We start from the raw sequence: 22,442 nt of genomic DNA on the forward strand, positions 1-22,442 counted from the left end.
TGTGTTAAAAGATCACAATTGCATTGTGGGTTACACTGTGAGGATTCAAATGCCAATAACGATACACTCCTCAGTAGACAATTATAAAAACTGATCAGAATATAAATTTTGTGTAATTTTGGACTTGAATATCTGGTATTATCATATACCTAGATTCACGTGCCTGTGTAAAGCTATGGGAGAAAGCGCCCTCAGATCCGTGCATTTTTTTTACGTATCACGCCCCGGCCCGGTGCCCAAATATGGGCAATCGCGTGCATTTCTGAACTATCTCGATTCTGGTTACTATGCGCGTTGCTATCCGCAAACGTTCCATTCGTACACAAAGCCAGCGCGAGATAAGGAAAATGTCTGCTCGCTCAGATCGTAGTTGCGCGTGGCGACAGTGGAGCCACGCAGGTGACATCGGCTTTTATTTCTAAATTCTAGTGAAATCCTGTGTATCCTAAGTGTGTGCCTGTTCAGTATAAATTACCAGAAACTGACATTACGCTTTTGTCCTTCTTACACCTCGATTTCAGCCTTGATCTCTGTTGGTCACGTACAGTATGGATGTTGCTTTGCGCGTTCTAGAATTCTGCAGGTAAACAAATGACGTCATTATGTATGTCAATCCGCGACGGGAAGCGGCCGTCGTATTTCTGAAAGCTGACACAAATGGCGATGATTTTTGATATCGCTCACATCTCCTACATAATGTTGAATATTATGTAAACTACATATTTATCATTCAATAAGGTATATGATAAAACCTTTACGGCCCTGATACGGCTTTTTGCGGCCCTGGGTCGTATGGCGTACGGGCCCTCGCACGCTCGGGCCCCTTCCCCCGTACGACCTCGGGCCGCAAAAGCCGTATCAGGCCGTAAAGATTATGCTCCCACTGAAATACACAAATCTAAATATCAGTCACTTACATTTTCCTTGTTCATTCTCAGAACTACTATCAACTCTTTCTGTGACCATTGTGTGAGATTTCTGATCAGCGACCATGTCGTCATCCTGAAATGTTGATGTAAAAGTACAAGAGCTGTGATATGTATGATTGAAGTCTCGTTGGTTTTAATGGCATCATATGCCATTCTGTAGCACATGTGCAAGGACACAAGCACAATAGGTGCAAGACAGCAAAAGGTAGCTGACCACAAGTTGCTGGGGCAAGAAGCGGCTAGAAATTGAGATACTCTAATAGATGCAAATTATACAGATATCACATTGGAAGATTTTGTCAGGTTACTTTGATGACTTAATATAATTATGCCAATCTGATTAAATCAGATGTAGAGAACGGTGACGTCTATCCTTAAGCGATATTCTCCTGCTTTTCTCACTACATCTGAGCAACTCCCATAGGTCGTGTTCAAATTTCACTCTCTGATGCTGCAAATCAGATTGTATGTTACGTGAGGTCAAGTTTGTCGATGCGAGGCGATATCTATGTAAACATCCGATCGCTGTTCAAATCTGCAGAGACAATTACACAACACCACATACTTTCAAATTTTTAGTCTAGAAATTTGCGGCTGCTTGGCTGTCTTGTACACATTACACTGGAGTGTATCAGTAACAGTAGAGCTGAGCAGCCAAAGCCGTGCACTGAGCGCTGCTCACTGTATGTCTTAAAAGTAGCCCTGTACGATGGCTGTGTGTTCCCAGCATTTTTATGGCCTCCCACCACAGCCCTGACTCTCATAAGAAAACATGCCAATCGCTGTCCTGATTTAGACCGAATAACTCAACCGCTCACAGACTGCAAAAATTGCTCTCCTGATGTCCCAACCTGTTAGTTTGCCGGTGACACATGGTCAAAGGCCAAGTGGCTCGCAATTAGATATGTTAATGCAAGATACCGGTATGGCCAGCTACTGGACCCTTGACAGTGAACCGCTGGTAAACTAATGGTTTGGGATGTCACGAGAGCAATTTTGTTTGCAGTCTGTAAGCGATTGAGTGATTCGGGTAGGCATACATCGAAATCGAGTTGATTTTGGCTGAAAGTAGTTAGAAGAGGTTTTTCGTGCACTGTCAAAATCGGAGCCGTGGTCGCCGTGTATTCTTATGAGAGTCAGCAGGGCGGGGAAGCCGCGGTTCCGCCAGAACACAAATTGTACACAGGGCTAGTCTCAAAAGCTGCCTGCATGATTTCCGTTTACACAGTTATTAATAAAATGCATGTTTCAACATTGAAACAACAGACAAGTGATTTTAAAATTTTCTGTGCACCTGTGTTTATAACTGAGTGGATGGCTCGGTTGCACACTTTGATTCAATTTTCATGTGTCTTCTCGCTCGCGAGTCATACCTATTGTTCTCTGTAAGGCGCCTTCTGATAGGTCATCTGTTCTGGCCAGAGCATGAGATTTGAACGCGACCTTCTATGGGAGTTCAAGTGACAGACATATTTTGACAATTCTGTGCTGTTAGCGTATGCCTTACTCCGAAAGATTGGACATGATTTGCATAGCATGTTTTAAATGTGTTGTCAGTTAGACCCATGTAATGTTTCGCCTCATTGGCATCGCTTGTAACAGTAGCTTTATAGATTATGGATTTAGATTGGCAAGCCCCCTGGAGTGGGCAATTGGTCTTGATGCAGCATTTATATACGTCAGTGAGTTTTCTATCATTGCGCTGGGTGACCCGTTTGTTGTGTGATTTAATAAGTCAAATTAGGCTACAGCTGCATGCAGAACATGGACAGTATTATAAAAGCACACAACAAATGGGTCACCCAGCGCAATGATAGAAAACTCACTTATATATATATATATATATATATATATATATATATATATATATATATATATATATATATATATATATATATATATATATATATATATATATATTATTCAGTCTGGTGATTGCAGGATGCATGAAACTTAAGTAACAGATATTATTACTTTGTACTTGCAGTAATTTGTATTATCATTATAACGCTCTACTTTAGCATCGAGCACTGTAATTTCCATGAGGACATCTGTATACTTCAATATATATATATATATATATATATATATATATATATATATATATATATATATATATATATATATATATATAGTTATGTAGGTCATTTTCCCCCATACTCATGACCTGGGTTTAATTAATCTAGAACATTCTTAAGGTCACTGTCCTTCATGACCTTTAATTCAATTAGTCGTGTTTGGAAAGTTTTGGAAATTTAATTTGTCTTGTGTTTACAAGAAGTGGAGTTTTTTTGGAACAGCAATTAGCATATCAATAGAAGTTCCAGATTGTTCTTATATTCTTTTATATAACCATAAAAGTATAAATACTGGGACAGCAAGCTTGCAGTCAGACATTTTGGGATCGTGTCTCATGCGTGTTACTTCAAGTCTTTGGAAGCTCCAGCAGTATTAATTTCAAGACTGCTCAAGACCTTCACTACCATGCTGGATTTATACTGTGGACTTTGTGCAACTTCAAGCCTGCAAGCCAAAGGACTGTTCATTCATCCGACTGACTGTTACAACTCTGAGACTGGAGCTTTGCCATCCCAGCTGAGATAAGTAGTCTGTACACTTTTACAGTTTGTATTCTATCCCTGACTTAGAGATTAGTTTAATTTTTGTAATAAATTTCGTTATATAGGAAAATTGCTGAGTTCACTTTTTTTTGGTTCACTGTCACAGCTCAAACCAAACAGACGTGTTCCACAAACTTGTAAGTTCCTTTCTGGTTTCTTTTAGGAATTACAGTATTCACCTTTCAATATATTGCATTGTTTAATTTTCCTACTCAACTTCATTGCCGTTTTCAGCTATTTCATTTTTTGTTTATTACTTTTTTAAAGTAGTCAATTTGTACTATAGACTTTACATGTTACCACACCATTTCTACATTGCCTAATATACGCTAAATATCTGCGTATTGTTCTCATATTCATCGACAGAGTAGAACAAAAATGCAATTTTCGTCCCCTTTTTTCCATTGGGCCTGTATAGCCTCTGATGAAGGTCATCTATATACGTCCCAAATGTAAGGAAGAATAAACATCTATTGTATAGTAGCAGATGGGTCTTGTCAACTATTTTTCACACCAGAAGTATCCATTATCTACAAGTACCCGCTGCAAATTTCACATATGGACTGTTGGACTATCCCACTTGACATTCACCACTATATATATATATATATATATATATATATATATATATATATATATATATATATGATATATATATGGAATATATTTAGAATATAATACAGTTAGTTTCAATTCAATTTCTGACAGTCAGGCAAACCGTACTGGGTCAATTCAGAAATGTTTTCTAAGATATTTACATCGTAAGCAGGTATATCACAGTGACTCTTCATCTTGGTGTCATTGTGACTATAAATTGCTCTGTAATTTATTCAAAATTCAACCTTTGTTCTCACGTAGGAATGTTTGTTTGTAAATGCCTTTTATCTTCTTATGACTCTACAGATTGTACAGGTTTTTATGGCCTAAGGGTACCTAGATACTCTGCTAAACATCGACCTCTATTACACATCCCTCACTGTAGAGTTGATGTTACAAAAATGGCCTGATTGGACGTACGTCATGACTTTTTAATGATTTTATTGATAAGGTTTGCAATGTCGATGTTTTTGTTTGATTTCATTCAACTTTTAAATACATGTCAGTGTTCGCGGTGACTTTTTTCTCCTCGCGTACGGCATACGCATTAGTCTGCTAAAATTGCGTAATGGCTGGATTTGAGTGCGTAATTTCACTTCCGCACTCGATTGATGAAAAAACCGACAGCAAAATACAATGTGCCGTTGAATAAACCTACACTACATATTCGGATTGTACGATGTAACATTATTTTAATGAAAACAGTTTAACGAACAACTTGAACAATGTTGAAACGTAACAGCAAAGGGTATACATACAACCGTCACAACACATCGGGCAACCCAAAAGTTAGAGTTATGGCAGCTTATCCAGACGGTTTCTGGACGTTTTGGCACCAAGTCGTTTCGGCCCAAGACGTTTCGGCCTTCCAGTTTCAGGCCCCAAGTCCGAGTCGTTTCGGCACCGCAACCCAAGACGTTTCGACACCGCTGAAGGCTACCTGTGGGAACTAGTGCTGGAGCGTAATGTTACAAATCAAAGTACTAAAAAGTATAGTGTCAACTAACATTCACGTACATGTGAGAACATGGGAAGTTACCGTAAGAAAAAACTTCATATCATTTATAAATCTGTGACACAAGTTTATCGATATCAATAGCCGCCGACACGGAAAAAGTTTGAAAGCGGTGAGGAAACAGCACGGCAAAATTCACACAAAATGCACATAAAGTACTGGTCAGAACGCAAAGGCCACGCTTACGAATATGACGGATCAGTCAATTACTAAACAGTTTGAAAAAAAATCGAAACACAGATGCCGAAACGTCTTGGGTTGCGGTGCCGAAGTGACTTGGGACCGGAAATTGAGAGGCCGAAACGACTTGGCCGAAATGACTTGGTGGCTGAACGACCAGTTACCATCCAGACACTTCTGCAGTGTTCAACATTTATCGGGATTCCGACGAGCTCTACCAATGAATCATTTTTTTCACGGACTCGTAGAGCAAAGTTGAAAGAAATTAAAACAGATTTGTCTGCTTCGACGCCATGCTGCATGTGTGCTTGATCAAAATTTGGGAACAGCGTGACGCGATGATCGTGCACGGTTGGCCTTTATATAATTTGTCGCAACATTTCTGTCAATCACTCACTTTCAGAAACTATCGCTCGCCTGAAAATTAGCAACGTAATTCATAGGCACAGCTGACATGATAACGTGCCTAACGTGATAATGTGTGGACTACGATGCCGATTTTTCAGACAACGCCCAGAGAATTCGAACTTTCCACACAAAATGAGTGATTGACAGAAATGTGTTGCAACAAATTTCGTCTGGTTGTCGCCTAAGCTCAGTCATGGGGAGTGCTTTCGGTGTTATCCTTTGCATACAGAAAACGCATAACGATGAAAAAAATGGGTAGGGAGTCAATTTCAATGCGTAAATACGCACGATTTTTGCGTAAACGCGAACTCTGCATGTTAATTTTGTTTTTGTCATTGTTTGATGTTTAGGGTACTTAGTTTTTTATTTAAATTTTAGTGTATATTATCCTTTTTCTTTATTTTATTGTCTGTAAGTGGCTGCCTGATGGCGCTGTTGATAAGAAAATAAACAAATAAGTAAATAAATTGTTTTCTATCAGTTGGGCCTCCAAAGATGTTCTTAACAAAAGAGGAATTGTGGCAATTTTGGTTGATGTTGTGATAGGCTACAGTTGACAAGACATTTCCTTTTTATCTCCCCCCCCCCCCCCCCCCCCCTCAATTCTACACATTCCCTTCATAAACATCTTATTGACAGGGTCTCGTACAGCACTTCAGAGCAACAATGAATTTACATGTCCTATATCAGGTCTGCTTTATTACATGAGCAATAATTCTTGATGACCGGTTTGCTTTTCAATCAAAAACTAACATCAATGTGTACCGTTATCTCTTCAGCATCCTTTGCTACATTGAAATCATCATAGAGTTTGACTGGTTCAAGTCCACCACCATCTCCTGAATGACAAGATATAGAAACTATCATGACAACTTGCCTTTTGAAAGCTAATATGCTTTGTAAAATTACCAATGTTGATAGTTATGTAATTGTTCTTTAAATTAAAATGAAACTCTGACACTTGGTGGGAAGTGTATACAAGATTAAGATATATGTAATCTTTTGGACTTATAATGAAGGGGAGAGTATAGAAACGCAATAAATTGTATCAAGAAGGTGTCTGTATTGTATGTCTGACAGGAGCATAGATATGTGTAAGATTTAGAGTGCCCTGTGAGGCAGATTGACTAGATATACCTGGTATTACATCTTTAGTGCAAATAATTCATGAATCGTTAAGTTGCCTTAAAAAGAATGAAGAAATAGTGGCTCAAAAAAAAAACTAAAAAGAACTATAAAAAAAAATACGCTTTGGTGATAGTCGCTCTAAAAATATGCTCAAGAAGAAAAAAAACAAGAAGTTGTAGCAGCTCACACATTGACTTGTATCTGACTGTTGTCATATACATTATAAAAATATTGGACAAAATCTGAATATTATCAGTAACAGTATGTTATTGTCATAAACTCTTGAAACATCAACTGTGCCATTAAGCTTAACCAATTAGTTTAATAAAGACATTTCAAGCTTACTGTTTATGAAGAACAGTTCCAGTTCATCAAATCTGGCTTGGTCATATATTGCTTTCAACTTGAGTTGTAATCCAACTTTGTCAGCTTCCTCTCTCATCTTATCAGTTATCAATAGTGGTTCAAATGAGTCAGGAAAACTACCAGATAGGCATGTTTGTTTCAATCTGTACAGGTTATACAGAGTAGGTAGGTCAAGTGAGATTGCCAAGGAATCTTGTTTCATACTGGTCACTGAAACTTCACCAAAGTTGTCCCTACAGTTTTGATCTACTCTTTGGACAGAATTGTTATCTACTACAGCTTCACATTCAGTTTTGTCCATTTCTGCTTGGATCTTCTCCCATGCTGATTTCAATTGCTCCTTTTTCTCCCTGACACTTATCGTTTGGACTTGACTGTCAAGATCTCTCATTTGTTGCTGGTAGGATTCTTCAGTAAGTCCAACATGAACTGTGAAAGCATTTGAATCTGGAGTACAAAAACCAGGTGGAACTATTTTATTTTGTATAAATTACCTCTCCACTAGAATCATACATGCAGCCAGGCTTTTGGATCTTCACTCCGTAACACCTTTGACTCAGTGCTGTCAAACTTGAGGGTAAGCAATACTATGACAAATCCCCATGGTGAGACAGCACAAGACGTACTCAGGGTATTTGCATAAGGACCTGTCGTGTATTCTGCTATTCCAATATAAGCTAGACACTCATGGGGATAGCAGACTACATCTCAAGCCTGGTTACATTTATGACAAGTCATTGATAATGACATAGTCCCCCTTGTAATTGGACTTTGTCACTGGAAGTGACTAAAAATTCAAGTCGATGGCATAAAAAAATAGATGCGGTTACCAAAGCCCTGTCTGTGACTGATGCCCAAATTGGGTTGGATTGTAAACAAGCTAGTAGACATCATTCATAGTAGAAATGCCCAAGGGATATGTCCTTTTACCAAGTTGGACAGAATCAGGTATGTCATGCCCTGGCTTTTAAATGTCAAAATTCAACTAATATAGGAGAAACTGGTCCAGGCAAGTCTGTGTAATGGCTCTTGACATAAAAAGTCAGAGCGCCAGATGTGAACCAAAAATGTCCTCATGTTCAGTACAGAAGAGACTTCCTTTCATTAGCTATTGAAACTTCTAAGATTAAAATACCTTTCTTGACTGATAAATCTTTGAATGATGAACATCTGCAGCAAGTGTCATCAGATTTAGTGCAGTCATTCAGAATATAGATCTCTCATTACAAACATTCTTTCCCTTTTCAGCCAATCTGAGCTGCCACTCTAATCACAAAAGGTCATTAAATGAGTCAATGAATAATTTATCAACAGGATGTCACGATTCACTTTTACACTACTGGAAGATCAACATCTGTACCATGTTTCATAAAATTGCAGAATTTCTGGACGTAAAAGTCATTAAATATGCAAATTAAAAATCAATTAATATGATACTGATAAATGTCCTCATACACAGTTAAAGCAACATGAGCTAACATCTATACCAAGTTTCAACAAATCTGATGAAGTACTTCTCGACACATCAGCCTAATTCTGAAAATTCATTAAATATGCAAATACGCAATTAATTGACATGATATGATTAAGGTCTTTGCATGCTACTACAATACTTTGAGATCAACATCTGTACCGAGTTTCATCAAATTTGGTGCAATATTTCTGGACACAGCACACTAATTAGTAAAGTTCATCAAATATGCAAATTATCAATTAATTGACAAGATACTGCTGAATGTCTTGTTTTTTATTACAACACTTTGAGATCAACACATTTACCAAGTTTCATCAAATTTACTGCTGCATTTCGAGACACATTTCCTTAATTACAGAAATTCATAAAATATGTAAATTAACAATGTAATGACATGAACCTGCAAAATGCTTTTGCACTCAGTTACAGCTTTGATATATGACTATCTGTACCAAGTTTCATGAAATTTGAGTAAGTATTTTTTGACATAAAATCGGAATTATGAAAATTCATTGAATATGTAAATTAGCAATTAAATGACATGATCCTGCTAAATGTCTTTGCATACTGTTACAGCTCTGGTATATCAACATCTGTACCATGTTTCATCAAATTTGAGCGGGTATTTTTCGTTTTTTTCGACATAGCATCTAAGTTACAAAATTTGTCAAATATGCAAATAAGCTATTAATTGCCATGATTTTGCTAAATACCTTTGCATAAAGTTAGAGCTCTGGTATGTATACATCTGTAATAAGTTTCATCACATTTGAGTCAGCTTTTATTGAAATATTAGGTGAATTATGAAAGTTCATAAAATATGCAAATTAGCAATTAATGGACATAATACTGACAAATGTCTTTGTGCACTATTAGAGCTACATGTACATGTGACCAACATGTGTAAAAGGTTTCATCAAACTTGGTGCAATCTCTTAAGAAACAGAGCTCTTTTTCAAAAATAACTAATTATGCAAATTAGCGCTAATTATAGGTGCCATACCCAAAACAATTGGTGTGCATATGTATGCTATAGTGTATCATCCTTGTACCAAGTTCGAAAGGAATTGGCACAGACATGTCTGAGATATCTGCGTTGATGGACAGACACACGGAGGAACGGAACCCAAACCATAAGTCCCCTGGACTTCGTCTGGGGCACTAAAATCAGTATCTCTCATGCGTTTAGCTTCAACATTGTCCTGCTTTGGCTGCAATCATAGCAGGAAAGAACAGACCAAGTAGCAACTCATTTATAATTTACGGGGTCTGTGCTAAATTCTTTACAAACATGGTAGATGTATAGCAAAGAAATACAGTTGAACAATTATCATTTCATGAAAGAGCTAAGTAAGTGCTTGAGCTGGAGCCCTTTAGAGCTAACATGATTGTGTGCGAAAGGAATATGGGATAACACTACGATCTAAATATATAAAAATGTTCAGAAATATGATTTTCTCTTGTAACAATATATACAGCATGCTTTGTCATAGTTATCATCTTTGAAATATTCCGTGCCGAAAGTTGTTTCTTTTGTGAAGTAGTACAGCTTGTAGATGACCATTCTCAGTTTGCCTATAATACGGCTAGTTTTCAATGGGGTTCGAACCCACAACATACGGCATCAGTCGCCTAGCTGAGAGGCCACAGAGAGAACCGCTCGGCTAAATCTCCACTCCCAAAAAGAGTGGTTCAATAGCCGGCTAAGTTGTTACATTTTTCTGACTGAGACCGCTCCACACGTTGTAGAGTTTGTGAAGCACTCACTCACGCATGCTCACTATCACACTTTGCACATACAAACTTTATCGAAGCGAAGAAACAAATTTATTTAAGATACTACACAAACAAAAGAGGTTGAGTTTACAACTGGTCATTATATTTTGCACTGCTGTGCAAATGTCAATTGTGTGTGCCCGCTCCTGATAAATAATGTAATTAAGTTATTACTTTATCATATATGTACCATAATTTACTTACACCTGGAGTGCATGTTAACCATCAGTATTTGTACAACAATGCAAATTCTAAAATCCTATGAAAATAATCCTATGTAAATTGCATGCATACCTGCCACTATTTTTAAATTTCAGTACTTGGATGTATTTAATAAACAAACCAAATTGATGTCTGCAAGCTCTTTGCAAGAGAAACGACTTTTCAGCATGGAGACTTCAAAGGCGATGGCTATGACAAGGCTATTTATTTGTTTCAAAGACAGTAAGCTTATGTATCTGAAAGCATGTATCATTTTAGGTTGTGGTGTATTTCTACATTCCCTTCCCTTGTGATCACACCTGTCCCAGTAGGCTAAAGCTCATTCACTTAAAACTAATTCAACTGCATTTCTCTGTTTCTTCCTTTCTAAATGTTTGTAAAGAATCTAGTAGACCCTGTAAACTTTAGCCTTCAATGAAAACATATAAGTAGTTCTGCACTTTTCTTTCTAACCATGATAACTAGCAGACCAAAGCGCAACCTGTAGTGCAAATCATGTACAGCCTTTAGACCAGAATTTGACCTGTAAACAATTAAACAACTCCCAGTTTAAACTGTAGCCCAGTTTAAGCGATGTATTCATTGCTTCAATAAAGTTTGGGTGCAATGTGAGACAGTGAGTATATGAGAGTGCTTCATGAACTCTACAATCTATGAAGGGGTCACAGTCAGAAAAAAATGTAACAACCTAGCCTGATTACTGAACCATTCTTTTTAACAGTAGGGATTTGGCCGAGCAGTTCTGTCTGCTGCTTCTCTGCTAGGTGACTGGAGCCTTATGTTGTGAGTTTGATCCCGATTGTAAACAACATATTTACCCAGTCAGAACCTTAAGTTTTATCTAGTGTAACTAGCCAATGAGAAGTCAATGACAACATTCAATGCCAAATCTGATTACACAATAAGAAGTTTGTTTATGTGTTCAACCAACCTCCGACATCAAAACATAATATGCTGGGCATCATTATTTTTGTTTTCCTAGGACAATATGAAGTGATAACTGACCCACATGGCAAGAAGTGCAAGTGTGCTGTACTCATGATATTTGTACTGTGGCTGGCAGTATAATTTTGTTGTCCCTGCATGTGTTAGATTCTCATGCCAGGATGGCTGCAGAATACACTGAAAGCCCTTTTGCAAATACATTTTGCACAGCCACTCCCACCCCCGCAACACACTGTTTTGCCAGGGGGCTCAGTCATAATAAAAATCAATGAAATTGAATGCATTATTGCATAAATTACAGGCCCTCTAAGGCAAAATTGTGTAAATAAAATTATCCACATTGCTCCGTACACAAACTGTCAAACACTGCAATGTAAGGTCTGGTGAAATGGTCCCGTTCATGTGACTGAATATCTTCCAGGGGGTCAATACTATTACACTCGCAACATAATTGCAACCTAAAAGTACGCGCAAGTGTTAATTTTTTACCTTCTCGTGTCTATTTATAGACAGAGAAGGTATTAGAGTTGAAAACCAATATGCTGCTGTCAAGAACTTCCGTCTGTCAAGACTTCCGTCTGTCAGATCCGTGACGTCATGCCATTGTGATGGGTCATATCATAAACTGGTGGGGGTGTTCATCGCTCAGGTTGAGGTGTGGGAGAACGATTTTGAGCTATGACAAAAATCAAAAGGGACTTAGCGGCATAGCCACAGTGTTAAGCCTTTCTCCAAGGTTTCTTAGTTGACTACAATCTATTACAGACTACTGAGCTGACGTTAGGGGTACTCACTTTGTGTTTGCTCACTCTGTGAGCGCTAGTGTTTGGTACTGAGTTGCGTGGATATCCCCCCATGGCCTCACGTGATCTGTGCCTGTTGCATAATCTGCAGAGATGATCATATGCCTCCGAGTCTGAAAACTGTCATTGTGTAAGCCTGTCGGCATTTTCCTTGCATTTTTTCTCATTTAATTTTGCAAAATATCGGCGAGTACCTCAATATTTCAAGGTAACCCTTTCTTCCCAATCGTTTCCTGGAGTTTCAGAGTCATATGAACGAAAATGAGTGAAAGTTTTAGACAGGAAAATCGGACGTCGGCCATGTTCAATGTTTACAGTACAATCAGAAGTTTACGTGGAGGAATTAACCAACAAACACAGGAGTGTTCATGATGCCCGCCCTCTAGAGGCAACCCTCCTATATGAAGTACCACATTTGATGCTTGTGGAAAGCTTGACCACACAATGGAGCATTTAAACTTTTAGAAAATGACAAACTGAATAAGAAGGTATTCAGAAAATGTCAAATACTGAGGAAAAATGCGCAAATATTCAAAATAAACAGGTTAACTGATTGGTCAGCTATAAAAACAATGAAAATGTTTATGATCAAAAGTTTTTGAGATGCGCACATTTTAACAAATACAGAAATTATTAACATTATAAATATAAGACCAAACTATTTTTCAGGGATGGGACAGGTCGGAAATGAGGGGTGAGAGACAAAGGCACTCCTATTGCTGCATGTGGATGCAGCCACACCATTTCATTTACAGCATACTTAGTCACTGTGTTGTGTTCAAGTTCCATATTGTACTGACTGTCATACAAGGATAACATAAGCAAATCAAATCAATTAGAAAAGGATCGATGCTGTTGTGTGGATTTTGCTGAACATGGCTGATATTTCGCCCTATATATTTGGTATCCAGCAAAGGCATATTTTGATGTAAAGTCAAAATTAACACTACATTGCTGACAATATATTTTACCGTTTCTGCATGAATTTTTCTTTTTTAAATTATAGTATATTAGTACGTCAAACAGATTAACAGTTATCGTGATGTCAACCCATAATTTTACATCACAAAGACTGTAATTCTGCCAATTTTTTTTGTTTTTCAGTCATTTTATTAATTTTGCACTGCACAAGATGATTGAACAAATTGCAATGTTTGAATTTGTAAACTCAAAGAATAAAAATCCTTTGGTCACAAATTAAATTATTTATTTGAAAAGAAATTTACTCTTAAACACTTTTAGCATATATTCTTTACACGGTCATGTATTTCAAGGAAAATATGCCTATTAAAAACAGTAATTTCTTCACTTTCAATTTTTTTTCAATACTATGACAATTATCAGCCATGAGGTTATACAAACACAAGACCAGATAGGCGTTTTTCATCATTTCCACAGGACTCTTTGGAAAATCCATTAAAAACAGTTAAAAGTGACTGGAAATGATCACTTGGTATACATTTAATTTACAGATGCCAGGTTGTGTATTTCACATGCACTCAGGTCAGTAAGGAAGTGCGTCATTACTATTTTGGACTGTTAATTCTTATTTCTGAATTGTTCAACTTTTTTCCACATTGAACTATCTATCTTTAGACAGTTTATACTGTAGCTTAGAATTTTTTTGATTGATGTATTTAATCATCTTTTGGGTTCTTTGGGTCCATATCCCACCTCATGCCCCTACATCATCAACTATTTACCAACAACTCCATGCCAACAACCAATTACCTGACCTGGCCACACATTAGAGAAGGTACAGCGTCATTGACGGTATTTTTTGATATTTCTATGCGCGGCTTTCATGGGGTCATTTTGCGACACTCAGGTCACGCCCGCAGCAGGGATCATGGTTGGCCGTCTGTGACGTCACAGGTGTGTTCATTTACATTGAATAGCGGTCCAACGCCGCCTTATCTTTGCCCGGTATCCGCTAACAAAACAGCCGGCAGTGTTCGCGCTGCCCATTCGCCACGTTCTTCGCCAATGCGAATCGAAATCCGAAGTGGCGAAAAAAATCGATCCTAATTCGCCACAGTGGCGAAACTGATTTTGTTTAAAAAATATGGTAAAATAAAGAAAAACGTGGTTGTTTTAGTCTTTTGTTTACTCTGCGCTTCTCTCTCAAACTAAAACTGTGTCTACTTCCGTATTATTGCGTTCCTTCCGTCGTACATATTTGCAATCGAGCCAAGTCTCGCGAGAGATTTGACGTCATTTAGTCTAGTGTACAACATGCATAAATGGCTCTCGCGAGAATTGAAACTTGACACACGCAATCGAGCCCTCGCGATAAATTTGACGTCATTTTGTCTAGTGTACAGCAGGCATAGGAACGCTCGCTCGCGAGAATTGAAACTTTTGCTATACATAGCAGACATACGCATTTTAATCGAGGCAACAAGGTTCGGTGTGCAGTTGATTTACATTGCGGTCTAGATGGTCTGTGTTGTGCATTTGTGGAGGGACCGTGATTTTAATCACGGTCTTCAACATTCCATGTTGCAGTCGATTTGCATCGCGGTCCTCATGGTCCGGTATTCCCCGTTCTTCAATTTAATCGCCGTCCCAATGACGCGTTCCGTGTTGCTGTCGATTTGTATCAGGGGGGACTCTACCTCCATGATTTGTATCGCGATCTCTACGTTCCGTGTTGTTGTTTGTTTTAATGGTAGTCTCAACGTTCAGTGTTGCTGTTCATGCAGCTGATTTGCATCGGGGTCCCAACCTTCCGTGTTGTAGTTCATTTTAATCATGGTCCCATTTAAGCTTACGTTTTAAGTTACTGTCGATTTGCATTGCGGTCTCGACGTTCCGTGTTGTAGACTAGTGCATTTTATAAGTGGCAGTCACAACGTTCAGTGTTGGTGTTCATGCAGTTGATTTGCAACCTTCTGTGTAGCGAGTAGCGAGGCAGGCTCAGCCGAGGGACCGTGGCCGATTGTACGAACCAGAAGAGACAAGCACATTATGGTTCAAACACTCAACACTGAAAAAGTTTACAGTTGAGCCGTTCATGTTCTTGCCGCTAGCGCTGTCATAGCCACCAAAAGAACAACGTCTTCCCATAGTGAAGGAGGACACTGTCCTGATCATGTAAGCGGAAACCCTAGAAGTTTACGGAGGTGTGAAATACTTTAATTCCCGTTATGAGATACGGAGTCGGGCAAACTTCTGAAAGCCGAAAAAAGTCGACTGGAGAGGCTCGGGGGACACGCCCACATTGCATTTTTCTTTTGCCATATTTCATAATCACGCGCGCTAAACGAAAAAAGAAATGAATGCAACTGTTTTATAGACCATCAACTGTATTTCTGTGATTTTGCAACATGGGCATTTCACCAGACCTTTAATTGACCATATACCGTACTTTGAAATCATATTTACTCAACTGTTATTCCAATATTGTACATTTTGCAGCACAGGAAAATATTCAATCACAGTGTAATTTTAACAGTGAAGAAAAATCTTAATCATTACTTACCTGTGTTGTGTTTAGCCATTGTAGAATCTAAGGTGTTGTTTGCTTGCACTGGTGCTGATTTTTTCTGTCCTTTGTGTCTGTTGTTTCGTCTGTTTGGTTTTTATATGACCATTTTCATTCATTTCAGTCTGTTCATGTTTGGATTGTTTGCATTGTCCACTTCTAATTTCTTCTCCTCTCGCCATCTTAGGGTTTATTGTTTTGTCACTTTCATGGATTGGCTTTCTTTCCTTTGGGATCTATGTTTTGTTTTTATGGAAGTTTCTTTATTTTCAAGTGTCTCAGTCTGTTTGATGTTTCTTGGGTTTTTGATTTTTATGTCCGACTTTCCCATGGTACACTGCTGTAGCCTCTGTAGTCTCCTTATCTTCTGTAACTGATATCCCAGGGTGCACTGCTGTTGTTCCTGTAATCTTCTCATCTGCTGCGACTGACACCCATGGTGTACTGCTTTATTCTCTGTAGTCTCCATATCTTCCGTGACTGACATGGACACATGATGCACGGCTTTATTTTCTTTAGTCTCCTTATCTTCTGTGACTGACATCCTAGATTGCACTGCTGTGTTTTCCGTAGTCCCCTCATCTTCTGTTTTTGACTTCCAACTAGATTGCACATCAGCAGTTTCCATTATAGTCCCCACATCTTCTGTATTTGACATGACAGGATGCACTGCTGTGGTTTTTCTTGTCTCTCTGTCCTTTGTAGCTGAAATCTCAACCTTCAAAGTTGTACTCCCTGGTATCTCTATATTCTCTTTGATAGGCATTTCAGCTTGCCTTGTTGTTGTAGTTTCTTCACATTCCTTATCTTCAGAAAGTGGCTTCCAAGATGACATTGTTCGACTATCTGTTCTCTTTGTGTCAGCCTCAAGTATATTTGGTCCCTTTACTGTAGCAACTGTACTTTGTATACTTTCTGTTGTTGTAATGTTGATTGTATTATTGTCCCTCTGCCACTTACCACTTCTCCCATTGTAGAATTCACTTCAGTGACTGTAAAATTCAAAAATAAATTGCTCATGGTTGTTTTTTAATAGATCAATTTTTACCCCTTCAAATTTAGTATTAAAACGTTTACACACATGCATTCACATACACTTTGATGAACATATTCTGTAATCGCAAATCATCTTAAAAATTATAATTTAGTGATTATATTATTGCATTAAATTCATTCATCTTTATCTTAAATGATAAATTGCATTCACTAAACTGTGACTGTTGCTTTAAATATTACTCCTATCACACAATTAAAGCTGCTGTTTGTCTACCTTGTTCATCAGAATCTTGTGTGTCAGCTCCTTTTGCTATGAATATAGAAGCAAATTTTGCCAGGCTTTTTGTCACAGCTTCACTTTTAGCAAAGTCTTCTTTCAGTTTTTCTGCTTTCTGGAAAGCTTCAATGTTTTGGATTAGGTTTTTGGTGATTTTGGCTGCGAGATTAGTTGATGCATTTTAACAACACAGTAATCCTTGTGTTCTTCAAAGTGTTTTTCAATCATAGCAGCAATGTGTGAATCATCCTGGACTGTTGTTGGTAGACCAGCTGCCATTGCTTCCAAGCCTTCAAAACTGTAGTCAGTGTAGCATGATGGAGGAAGACAGAGGTGAGACTGTTGAATCGATCGTAAGAGTGTTGGTGCTGAAGATGTTGGGTAGAGTTTTGGCAGAACTTTACTACTTTCCATTTTTTCGCTCAGGATTTTTTGTGCCTGCTTGCTCATCTTTGAAGAAACTCCACAGAGTTTCCATTCTGGGAGCTTCTTTTCCAATTCATCACAGTTGTTTGCTACAGTTCTGACAGCATGTGCCATTGAAAAACATCTTTCTACGGCTTCAAGTGAGTCTAGTTGTCCATATGTTAGTATGCTACGTGCTCTCATTTCTTTAACAATTACAGGTTGACTATCAAAGTAAACTTGTCCAGGTTTTGGAAGAATCTCTTCATGAGGTATATCTGAAAGCTGTCTTCCATCAATGATTGCCCTGTAAGCATTTGAAAATACTCATATATTGTAGGACCAATGGAGAACAACACATCAGCTACACTTGCCATGTTTAACATCTCCTCTTCTAATTCAGAATCTTCTTCATCACCATTTTCAAGGAGACGGTTTTTCTCTGGAAAAACATGGTTAATCAGAACTAGCTTTGCATCGGGAAACAGTGTCTCCTTAATATCTGCAGCAGCCCATCCAGTCTTTGGGGCATAAACCAACCACATACTTGACGTTCTCTAACTTTCTAAGGTCCGGAAAGCGGCTCTGATGTTCCATCAACCACTCTAGCTTTGGCAAATCTTTTTTCTTATTAGCTCTCTTCTTCTTTTGTGCAGGAATCAAGGTAACACCACATTTCTCAGCATCTTTCTTCTGGTCTTCAGTAAGCTTTACATCAAGCACAGTGGAGTATGCTTTTAGTAGTTCTCCTGTTCTCCCCTTCCTTACACAGAAGTCGTGAATTATAGATCTGTGACATCCTGCCAGTCCACAGGCATCTTTACTCCAGACATCAAAGGTAAACAACACACCATTCGGCTCAGAAGGAGAAAGTTGATGAAGTTTAGCCTCATAAAAAAGACTTGTGTGAATTGCAGCTGCTGCTTTCTGTGTCTTTAGAGAAAAGCTGACCACGTGTTTAATGTTCTGCATATCCTTCAGTTGTGGGTAGTATTTGTCATGGTGTACAAGCCAGGGAATGCCTGGTGGGTCTTCTTGAGGATCCAACCATTTGCTTCTTGTTGCTGGGATTAAAGTGACACCAACACTCTCTGCATCTTTCTTCTGGTCTTCACTGACTTCAACATCAAGGACAGTACAGTAGAATTTAGAAACTTCATCAGACTTTAGTGTGTTTTCACAGAAATCTTTGACCAGTGTTCTAGTTGGTTGTGATGTCAGGTCATCTGATGCTGTATGCCATGATGTAGATACAAGCAGTGCTGATGAAGATGTACTGTCCATTGTTCCTGAAGGAATGAAACTGTTATCAGATTAATAGAATAAGACAGAAAATATCTGAATCTAGATAAAACAATTTTGGTGAAATTAGAAATGAGTCTCAAACATGCTTCACAAATATAGTGGAATGTTTGTTTGTTTGATTCATATTAGTGTCCATGTATGATGTGTGGATTTAATATGTACTTAAAATATTTGCAATCTAATATCTTAAGCTTCTTTATGTATCATGGTTTCACTACATTAAAATGTTACTAGAACAGCAAAGAGGAAAAGAAATCATTTCATCCTTCTGTAGATATTGGCAATTTTTACAGGTAATTTCTGTCTTAACAAACTCAAAATAACATACCAAGATGTTTTAACAAATTAGCAGAAGTATTCTTTAAAAAGAAAACTTCTAGATTTCGTCACAATTTGAAGACGCCTGATTTTGGTTATGCTAAGAGATTTGCATGCCAACTTTCGGTCAAACTAGCTGTAAAATCAGACAAATATATAAGATGTGAAAAGACAGATGAGGCCAAAGGGCTACTCGAGGCCATATCTATTGCCAGTATTAAAACTAACATGTAGCAGTTTTTCTGCTACTTTGCCTGTTACTCATTAGTATTTTCAATTCAGTTTGTATTTTTTGTAAACAGATTTCAGGACAAATGATAGTGTCTGGTACCAAATACGATAATGGTTACATTGCTTTAAAAAATAGTTCAGAGAAATAGAGCTGTGAAAATGTATTTTACAATTAATGCACACTTGTGCATTTTGAGATAAGTGCTCATTCTGATTTATGCAAGCACAGGCAAATAACATCTCAACATTCAATCTGTGTGTAACTAATAACGGGGCTGAAGTAATTTTATGCTGTCAATTCTTTGCAGTTACTGACTGCTTCTCACTTTTTCAAATGACAAATTTGCTAATGTCATTGTTATTACCTGAATATTTTGATTGCTATAATTGCAAGTGATATGTCAAATATCTTTTGGGATTTCCGGATTTCAAAATATCAAAATGAACCAGCTCAGTTAAATAAGCCAATTTCTTTACCGGTATGTTAAAAGTGCTTTTTTATAGTAACTAACATAATAACTTATTATATTGATAACCAAAACGAAAGCAGAAGTTGTTGATAAATTTAGTTCACTCCCATTTCTGTAAGAAAAAATCCCCAATCACTAACAGTTGCATTCAGTTTTAGTTGACCTATTGGTAAATAAGAGTAGTTTCATGAAACTGAGTTTGCAATAAATAATATATTATTTCCGATGTTTGCCTCATGCTAATGATTCTTGGAAAAAAGCTCATGTGATTTTCGGCTGAGAAATTATTGTAAATTCCTGCAATAGCACATTTTACATTTTCAATATGTAGAAATATTCAGCTGTTAATGTTCACTAAAATTCAACAAGAAAGCCTTGAGATCTGTGACTGGGCTGCCTTTGATGAAAACACAAACATACAATTACAATATGACAGCCATTAAAGAGAATGTAACATACCTTGGTTGATATGGCTTGATAAATTCTATCAACAGAAGGAGGTACTGATACAGATGGAGTACCACAATATGACTAAAAAGTTTTGAAATATATATTCCTGAATTTGGTATAATTTGACCTGAAAGGTGTCAGGAAGGTTTTGTGTTTGGTCATCACACCTAGCTATGTAGTACCTGTCATGTGATTTACCGGTATAACAAACTGACTGTGCTACTTTGATTAAACAATACAAAAATAGATCTAAAGTTCAGTTTAGGTCAACCTGTGCATGACATGGTAATTGTTTACAGACATACCCTGATAAATCTGTTCAAACTCGGAGTACCAGAATATGAATAGAAAGTTTTGAAATATTCCTGGGTTGGTAGAGTTTGACTATTTTGGAATAACCCTGAGTTTAGCAGAGTTCGACTCTGAAGATGTCTGGAATTTTTCTGTGTCTGCTCAGAACATGTAGCTGCCAAGTCTTTAATGATTTATAACAAAATTATTGTGTTACTAAAGCAATGAGTTTAAAGTTCAGTTTAGGTCAACCTGTGCATGATATGGTGATTGTTTACAGACACACATCTGGTAAATCATTGCTGATAGAGACATTGATAAATGTCAACCAGCACAGCATTGTGACATTTTAATTGTTTATTGTTTGTCTTTTTTTATCAGTAGAGCTCACAAAACACAATGTCACATTCTGAAAGTAACAATGCTAATCTAGTGTATGGTACGATCAGATTTATATCATGACATCAAACACAGCAGACTGTATGCAATAGATAACTCACTTGATTCTACCTCCACACAAAGACAATGCCTGGCATTCCAATGGATCATTCCATATTGTGGCTAGGGATGTAACATTACCTGAGCTTAACATCTTTATGTAAATTTCCATAATGAACAATCTATTCTTGCTTTTTAAACTTTTAGGTGTTGCAGATTCACTAAGGAATATATACTTAATTTGTGTGTGGTTATTAATTTAAGGAGTTAAACTGTTGAATATGAAATTGCTCCCCTTTGAAAATAATCGGATAGTTTTCAAGAGTGTCAAACTGCACACTTCTAGAAGAGAATGATAACTGCAAATTTACAGACTGTAATAGGGAAATAAATTCGAAGCTGTGTTCGATAACGAGTTTAATTACAGCCAATATCCTTTTTTCATATTTGGTGAAGTATTTTATGTCAAACCAACTTACCAAAGTTCTAATTTATGGACAAAATTCTTTCCAGCCATTGTAACTTTGAGTGCCAGAGTTTGAATACAAGTATATGTATTGATATTAAAAGAGGTAAAAATACTTTGCTACTTGGCACACAATAAGTAATGTACCTAACATTCACCAACAACTATCAGAAAAAAACATTGGAATTCATTGAAATACAGTACATTATGATTTCTAGTCATCTTTCGAGCTGCGTCAGTGTTTGTGAACAAATATTTTGAAATCACTGAGGAGCTGTAGATAACCCTGTCCATTTATGAAATCATTCTGAAAGTTTCGTCTCTTTTTGCTCACGTGTTGACACACGTGGGCATATGTCGCAGCGATGTCTGTCTGTCTGTCTGTCTGTCTGTCTGTGTGTCTGTCTGTCTGTCTGTCTGTCTGTCTGTCTGTGTACTCAATATCTCAAAAACGGCTCATCAGATCAGAATTAAATCTGGTACATAGATTCAGTTTGCAAATGGCAAGAACTGATTAGTTTTTGGTGGGTGTGGCTTGCTTACTTTTTGCTCATTTGCATAATTAATGATTTTAGAAAAAACTGATATATATTGACAACGACCACACAAAATTTGATGAGATTCGCTACAAATCTTGATCACACCAAGATATATCAGCTTTGAAAGATATTAAGGGATGACATGAAAGATAATTACTAATTTGCATGTTTAATGAAATTTCCTAATTAGGAGTATATCTGAATTTACTCGATCAAAATTGACGAAACTTGGTATGCATATTGAAGATACTATGATTTAACCTTTTGAAAGTCATTAAGCATTTTTACTACATCTTTATCCCAAT

General features: G+C 37.4%; 1 protein-coding gene across 6 annotated transcripts in view; it reads right to left on the reverse strand.

Annotated features, from left to right (window-relative positions):
• LOC139123444 (uncharacterized) overlaps window positions 1–22,442 on the reverse strand; it is an 80,431-nt gene that overhangs the window by 15,624 nt on the left and 42,365 nt on the right. For 3 of the 6 annotated variants that reach the window (XM_070689576.1, XM_070689574.1, XM_070689575.1), the window contains 2 exons: window positions 17,222–18,918; window positions 15,966–16,943 (listed from right to left, as the gene is read on the reverse strand). In XM_070689576.1, the coding sequence (XP_070545677.1) occupies window positions 18,125–18,913 (789 nt within the window). In that variant the 5' untranslated portion in view covers window positions 18,914–18,918 and the 3' untranslated portion in view covers window positions 15,966–16,943; window positions 17,222–18,124. Of the gene's footprint in view, window positions 1–917; window positions 1,003–6,515; window positions 6,590–7,223; window positions 7,692–15,948; window positions 16,944–17,221; window positions 18,933–20,412; window positions 20,467–22,442 lie in introns of those variants that run through there. The other 3 variants (XM_070689580.1, XM_070689579.1, XM_070689578.1) reach the window with 3 other exon arrangements.

Source organism: Ptychodera flava (genome assembly GCF_041260155.1).
Source record: "Ptychodera flava strain L36383 chromosome 23 unlocalized genomic scaffold, AS_Pfla_20210202 Scaffold_23__1_contigs__length_28996876_pilon, whole genome shotgun sequence".
Taxonomy (NCBI): domain Eukaryota; kingdom Metazoa; phylum Hemichordata; class Enteropneusta; family Ptychoderidae; genus Ptychodera; species Ptychodera flava.